We start from the raw sequence: 8,003 nt of genomic DNA, 5'->3' as shown, positions 1-8,003 counted from the left end.
ATAACTTTCATCTTTAACAGCTTTAGAAATCTTATAGCTTGTCTTTGTTGTTATTGTAACTGTTTTTATTCATGATTCAATTAAATTGATTCTTACTATTTATTTTTTAATAAATCACCATAAAAGACAAAGCTGGTTCCTTATCTTTGAGTATTTTGGTCTGAGATAAGAATTTCCTGCACTTCTTATGATCTCACACTTCAGTAAATATGAGTCTGATTAAAAAGGGTGAACACATATTGTTCAACAACTTGTCAAAAGATTAGTGCAGGTCGGAAACAGTTAATAACCCTTTCTGCTTCTTTCCTACCAACTCACTACAGCTGCAAATAAAAAAATAATGCAAAACCATGACACTTTAGTTTAGTTTTTTTTTTGCAAACAAATGTGCTCATATGAATTCATCACATTAGTAATAAACTTTGACATCATCAATGAATAAAACATTGAGCAGCACAAACAAAGAACATGTTCAGAGCAACTAAGAATCAGGAAGGTAATAAAAAAATTTGGCTTGTTTTCAGTAAATATCCAGCTACATTTGTGTATTAAATCTGAACAAAACATAAAGAGGATTCATTAAATGGAGCTACAGTCATTTATCAGTTTTATTGTTGTTCTTTGTTGTCATTGAAACTAAAACATGTTTTAACACAACTGATAAACAGCTGAAAGATGGAAGAAGTGATTTTTGTTTCATTTCAGGAGAAAAAACTAAACTCACCAGTTTTCTGAATAATGACTTCAGAGCTGGTTTCTGTGTAGAAAACTGGATCTCCTCTTCTTCCTCTGCAGCTGTACACACCTCCCTCTGAGACTGTGAGGACTCTGTCTYGTTTATTRTCTATGAGCTGAGGAGAAGAAGATCCTGACTCCTGTCTGAACCAGTCAAAGCTCCAACCATCAGATGTGTCCACAGAGCAGCTCAGTGTTACTGTGCCTCTTGCTGCTATGATTCTTTCAGCTACTGTCACCGTGGCTCTGGGTTTATCTGCTGTTGAGTTTGGAGAGAAAAAAATATAAAACTTTACTGAGTGACTGAGTAAACAGTTTGTTACAAAACTCAGACTTTGAACATTTGACAAGTTCTTCAAGTTTTACCAAGAGACAGAAATTCATGGGACAGAAACACATTCATGTGATCCATCAGACTGTCTTCAGACAAAACTAAAGATTGTCTCTGATTTTTTTCACCAACATGAAGACAAATGTTGATGTACATAAAACATTTTTATATTATAGTCAATACTATATTTGTCATGGACTAATTATATCTATGTCATCTTGACACTGTCCACGGRTCATATCTCATGATAACTTATGCCGGTTTTTAATCTGTTGTTCCAGACGTCAGGACTCCAGCATCGGGCTGACCTCTCTCTGTGTGCAGATWTGTTGATWCCTTGAGCTGAGAGCTGTCARTGGCTGATAGTAACATGAGGCAGGTTGTGAGTGGCTGTACATTGTCACATGGTGTTAGCATGGGATTATATTATTGGCTTGCCATCTTATGACGGGTGGCCACATTCAACAGACTTCCTGATTGTTTTCTGTTCTTTGTCTGCACAGAAATAAATAATTTTAAGACCYTACACGCAAGACTTTTTTCTTGGCATTATTTCAACGTGTTTCTGCCGTTCATTGTCACGACAGATTTTGGCGTTGTCATAGGCAGTTCCGGGAACGGGAGCTGCCCGCTGCGGCCGATCGTCGGCTGGACGGGGAGAGAAAGGCTTTTTCCCTCTGCYATGTGTCCACGCTGGATTCTGTTTTTTTCATCGGCCGTTGTGGGTGCCTTTCGAGACCGGAGCTGGAAAGAACCTGTCTGACGGAAACATGGTGAGATAAATATCTTCTTCACGTTTTTGGAAAAAAATTAATAAATAAGTAAAAGAGCGACGGTGCTACGGCCAACTCTTTTGGGCCCAGCACACTCTAAAAATCTATTTGTTAGGTGCCGGCTCTGGTTGCTTTCAGAGGTTGAATGACTTTTAGCTGAGGTAGGTTTCTGGGAGCGTTTTTATTCCAGACCGAGTTTTTAAAACAGGGAGGTTTTGACTTTGCTGTTTTGACGTAGCCAGGAGGGAATCAGTTTCAACCTGGTTAGAGTAGGTAGTTAGCCAGGCTAACTGCTGAGGGAAAATTAATTTTCCTTTTTCTGTTTCAGGGAAACAGTTGTAGGCTAAAAGTCAGTTAAAGGCGGCCGCCGGATTTCCATTTTAAGGAAGTTTGTTTAAGTAGTGCCTTGAGGCACGAGTTGAAGTGATGGGTCAGATTACATCTGTTGCTCAGCGTAGGTTAGCACCAGAGGGGCCATGTGCTAAAGCTATGGTAAAAAAATATGGCGAAGAAGCCACCTCATGTCTGCGGGTGTGGTCTGACAAGTTCGGTTTCCCAGAGGGGGAAAGCTTCAGTCCCAGTCAGCTGAACCGCCTCCGGGACCGTTTAATGGAACATGAATCAAAGCTTAAATCATGAAAAATGATAAAGGTCTCTGATTTAAATGAAATAGAGCATCATAAAAAATGTTTATTAGCGTGGGAGGAGGAAGCTTTAAGGAGAGAAAATAAGGCACTGAGCTCAGAGACGTGTATGCTTAAAAGTGGCTCTCCTCCCAATACAGATGTAAAGGAAAAAAGCCTACTGTTAAGGATGAAAACATGATTTAAAAGCTGTTGGTAAAACTACTAAACGTGTGTTTCCCTCCATTTATCCCTCTCTGCATGGACTGAGAGAACAATATGAGGACACTCTGGCCCCTGGTCGCCGACCCCCACCGCCGACAGCACCCGGCTCTCACAGTGATGACCCTGAGGATGAATCTGATGACGAGGAGGAAGAGGTGCTGCAGACAGAATCTGATGATGACACATCTGCTGACAACTGTCCTCAGACACCACCTCCTATGAGCACCGACCCAGTGAAGCAAGACCACCACAGCCAAAGCCGAGACAGGTGACTGAAGCAGCTGCTACAAAGATGGAACTCAGAAAAAGACAGGAAAAGCAAGGTGCAGCAAAAGCCCCCCGCCCCTCCACCTCTTGGTCAAAGACAGGGTACCACAGCTCTGATGCTGTGGCACTGAAGACTGCAAAGAAACTGGCTGAGCTGCAGGAGGGAAAAGAGGCTCTGGAATCGCAGCTAGCAGCGTTAAATCAGAAGACCAGTGAGCTGGCCCTGCCCATGCTAGAGGTCGCAGGACATGCAGGACCGGCACTGGTGTTCCGTCCCTGGACAAATGAGGACATGAAGGCGTACATGCAGCAGCTACCGAACGTTGTGGAAGGTGGGGAAAAGTTCTGCGCTGCCATTAAAACTTTCTACATGGAAGTACAACCCACCTTCCCTGAACTAAGAAGGCTGCTGCTCTTTCACATGGGCTGAACCAACTTTGACAAGATTAAAGGTGACCTGGTGGGTGAATACCATGTCATACATCTGACTTTTGATGACGCAGCAAACAACCAATATCGAGCTGCATTGGATAAGCTGTGTGCCACCATCAACCGAGTTTTTCCAAGAAAGGTTGTTATGTCAAAGGTGAAGGCTTGTGTACAACAAAAAGCTGAATCAACAGAAGATTATTTCTCTCGGCTGCTAACTGTCCATAATGAGTACTCTGGAGTCGACGAGCCGTCAGACCTGGGTGACGTAATGGGGCATTGGGGGAGGGCCTTCAGCCAATATTTCCTGAACGGGTTGTTACCTGAAGTCTTTGCAGTGTTGAAAGACACCTGTCTGGACATGAAAAACGCTCGCTTGGAAAAACTGCGCAAACATGCCAGATGCGCATATGAGAAGCTGGAGGATGAAAGAGAGGCTGAAGATAAGCTGATATCTGAAGCCCACAGGCAAACACAGCTAACATTGGCCCAGACTGTGACAAAACCAGCTGCTGCTCGTTTCCCTCGCGGTCGGGGGAGAGGCCGCGATAACTGGAGGCACCAGCAGCCTGCAAAGAAACCCCAAATTACTACTGCTACATCTGTGGGGACCCGAATCACTGGGTTAAAGACTGCCCGAAGAGGTTCGTCAAAGGGGAGACAGATGTCCACAGCTGACTAGGGGTGGAACAGGGCCGGGCGGAGCTTCAGCGGGGAGGGTCGACGCCAGAAGCACAGACTGTCCAGGCCGTGAACAGCAGGTTTTCTGCACCTTCTAAGATAAGTGAAAATGCACACACACACACACACACACACACACGCCAGCTGGTGAGAAGGCATACACACACATGTTGAGTTCTGCTGAAATCAACACAGAGGCCTCTGAAACACCTACATACACACACAGTTATGTCAAATACTTTGCTGAGGCGTATAAGCACAGACGGTCCAGGCTGCGAACAGCAGGCTTTCTGCACCTTCTGAGATAAGTGAAAATGCACACACACACACACCAACTGGTGAGAAGGCATACACACACATGTTGAGTTCTGCTGAAGTCAACACAGGGGCCTCTGAAACACCTACATACACAGACAGTTATGTCAAATACTTTGCTGAGGCGTATAAGCTGTATCCAACTTTTGTTCTTCTGGTTGATAAAAAACCCGTTGTTTTCCTTGTGGACTCAGGTGCCACGCACTCTGTCATAAAAACTTCTGATGCTCCTTCACTGGTACAGAGCAAAGATTACATTTTTTCTACTGGAGCTTCAGGGAAGTGTGTGCGTGAGTGCTTTGCTGAATCAGTAGAGTGTTCAGATCTTGGTGAGAACAGCTTTGACAAAAAACACTGAAACATAGATTTTTGCTATCAACTAACTGCCCTGTAAATCTTCTAGCAAGAGATTTGATCTTGAAATTTGGCCTGAGTTTAGTTTCAACTCCCACAGGACTAAAAGTAATCAGACAGACAACATCATTTACCTGTCCTGCACTCACAGATGACCATCACATGTTTGTCTGTGAGTGAAAATTGACGAAGGTGCAGCTGTTTATCTGACACTCAAAACGAGGGAGGTAATTAACCCCTCAACAGTGATTCAGGAGAATGCTAACCTACACTGTAAAGTTTTCACAACAACATCTTTAGGAGACCCTTTTGCTGAGAGTTTCTTTGAGTTCTTTGAAGATTTCCTGTGCACAGATTGTATGTTTTGGGGCTCAGAACGATGTACTGTCTCAGTAAAACTGAATCATMCCCAGAGTGAGTTCTATACGGTTCCTGGATCTGTTCCTCACATCGCTGTGGCTAAAGCTCCATCTGACACGTGGGACYAGTTGGGSCCYTTCCTGTMATGCTGTGTGAGCACCTGTGATTGGGTTCCCACAGCYACACCTGGGGTTGATTTCTCCCCCTCTTTGAAAGTTTACAGAACAAAGTGTGAACTCTCTGTTGACTGTTTTRGCTCTGTGTGCCAGCTGCCTGACATCAAAGTCGACTGTCTAACCGCCCTGGTCATAAATGAGTCTGGCTCCATTGATGACTGTCTATCTCAGGTCCCAGATCATTTATGGGCAAAAAGCAAATGTGATGTTGGTTTGATAAAAGGTGTTGAACCGGTGACTGTAACCCCTAAATCTGATTTTAGGCCAAAACTGAAGCAATACCCTTTAAAAAAGAAGCTGTTGATGGAATCACCCCTGTGTTTGAATCTTTGCTAAAGGCTGGTGTTATTGTGCAYTGTGKGGCCTCATCTGTACTAACGCCCATTTTTCCTGTGAAAAAAATAAGAGAAAAACCGCCCCACGACTGGCGCTTTGTCCAGSATCTCAGGGCAGTAAACTCTGCTGTTGTCGCCAGAGAGGCGGTCGTCCCAAATCCTTACWSTATTTTCTCACAAATACCAGCTGTGGCCACGTGGTTTAGTGTGATCMATCTGAGTAATGCATTTTTCAGCATTCCTGTTGACAAAAATAGTCAGTTCTGGTTTGCATTTGAGTTTAAAGGTGCTTGCTACACTTTTACTCGGCTGTGCCAGGGCTATGTGGAKTCTCCAAACATTTTTCATGAAGCTTTGTGCAAAAACCTGTCATRGTTCACGCTGTCACCTGGATCTYCCCTTTTGCAGTACATTGATGACTTTTTGGTGGCCTCCCCTTCTAAGGCCCAGTGTGAAAAGCACACTGTGGCATTGTTATGTTATCTGGCGGAGCAGGGTCACAAGGTCAGCCTTTCTAAGCTGCAGTTTGTAWAACCGCAGGTGTCYTTCCTAGGGCATGTATTATCTGCTGCAGGTAGGATGCTGTCTCCGCAGTGTMTCTCAGCCATCACTTCACTGCCCTGTCCTGTCACAAAGAAGCAGCTGATGTCTTTTCTAGGGTTGATCGGCTATTGTAGACATTTCATCGTTAACRACTCACAGCTGGAACGGCCACTTAGAGAAATTTGTCWTGCCCCTGGCCTGGTACCGTCTGGCACAGTTTCTTGGTCCCCTGAAGGAGAGGAAGCGTTTGTGGTTTTGAAAAAGGCTCTGCAGAGTGRTCCYTGCCTGGGAACTGCAGACACGACACAGKCATTTTATCAGCATATTGACGAAAGATCTGGCTGCATGACCTCGGTGCTAAGCCAGATGCATGGTGATAAGATGAGACCTGTGGCTTTCTTTAGCGCTAAACTAGACGCAGTAGCTGCTYGGTTGCCTAAATGTTTGCGCACTGTCGCAGCTGCTGAAAAAGCAATTTTAGCYTCACGCGACATCGTGGGGTATTCAAATCTGACCTTGCTTGTCCCCCACGCTGTAGACCAGATTCTAAATGAWCAAAAATTATCACYTCTCAGCGCGTCCCATTATYCACGTTATTTTGCTTGTGTGCTCGAAAGCCCCAATGTCACAGTGCGTCGCTGCTCAGCTCTAAATCCAGTCACGCTAGTTCCTTTGTCCGACMAAGGACTCCCTCATGACTGCGTCYCAGAGTTAGAGCTGAGTTGCAACCCTCGTCCGGACCTGTCTGATAAACCTCTGAGTCTACCTGAGGCTCATCTGTTTGTAGACGGTTCAGCATGACGGGACATGGGAACAGGGGAAAATAAGGTTGGGTTTGCTGTGGTGAATGAGAATGCTGATGTAATCTGCTCCTCCTCATTACCAAGTCACCTATCTGCTCAAGCAGTAGAGTTGATAGCTCTAACAGAAGCNCCTCTGTACACCCCCACCTCGGGGCCTTTCTTTCTCCAACTTTCGTACTGGAGAAATCAATTGGCTGAAGGCCACAATTTGATCTTAGGCTGTATTTTTGATCTGCAGTAATAAAGTTGCTTGCTGTTCAAACCAGCCTGAATCCAGAGTCATTCTTTATCCGAGATCAATGGCAGTTCACTTTTGGACCAGAAGAAGTGATTTTTCACCTCAAACACACACACACACGTTGGTTTCTGCTAAAGTCAACACAGGGGCCTCTGAAATACCTGCACACACACACAGTTATGTCAAATATTTTGCTGAGGCATACAAGCTGTATCCAACTTTTGTTCTTTTGGTTGATAAAAATCCCGTGGTTTTCCTTGTGGACTCAGGTGCCACGCACTCTGTCATAAAAACCTCTGATGCTCCTTCACTGGTACAGAGCAAAGATTATATTTTTTCTACTGGAGCGTCAGGGAAATGTGTGCGTGCGTGTTTTGCTGAATCAGTGGAGTGCTCAGATCTTGGTGAGAACAGCTTTGGGAAAAAAACACTGAAACATAGATTTTTGCTATCAAATGTAAATCATATGTAAATCTTCTAGCAAGAGATRTGATTTTGAAATTTGGCCTGAGTTTAGTTTCAACTCCCACAGGGCTAAAAGTAATTAGACAGACAACATCATTTACCTGCCCTGCACTCACAGATGACCATCACATGTTTGTCAGTGAGTGGAAGATTGACGAAAATGCTGCGGTTTATCTGACACTCAAAAAGAGGGAGGTATAATTAACACCTCTGCAGTGATTCAGGAGAATGCTAACCTACACTGTAAAGCTTTTAAAACAACATCTTTAAAAGACCCTTTTGCTGAGAGCTTCGTTGATTTTTTTGAAGATTTCCTGTGCACAGATTTTATGTTTTGGGGCTCTATGGAA

The 8,003-nt window shown here is 44.2% G+C and overlaps 1 protein-coding gene across 1 annotated transcript in view; it reads right to left on the bottom strand.

Moving 5' to 3' along the window:
* The window catches only part of LOC106536226 (uncharacterized), a gene marked incomplete in the record, with an annotated part of 12,188 nt that extends 11,110 nt beyond the window's left edge, over positions 1-1,078 (bottom strand). Inside the window, 2 exon segments of the mRNA XM_014033435.1 lie at positions 725-1,025; positions 1,070-1,078. Of these exon segments, the coding sequence (XP_013888889.1) occupies positions 725-1,025; positions 1,070-1,078 (310 nt within the window).
* Between the last annotated feature and the right edge of the window lie 6,925 nt (positions 1,079-8,003).

This window comes from Austrofundulus limnaeus, unplaced genomic scaffold, assembly GCF_001266775.1.
Source record: "Austrofundulus limnaeus strain Quisiro unplaced genomic scaffold, Austrofundulus_limnaeus-1.0 Scaffold1736, whole genome shotgun sequence".
NCBI classification, from domain to species: domain Eukaryota; kingdom Metazoa; phylum Chordata; class Actinopteri; order Cyprinodontiformes; family Rivulidae; genus Austrofundulus; species Austrofundulus limnaeus.
The sequence above is the reverse complement of the archived record's forward strand: the minus strand, read 5'-3'. Positions and strand labels throughout refer to the sequence as shown.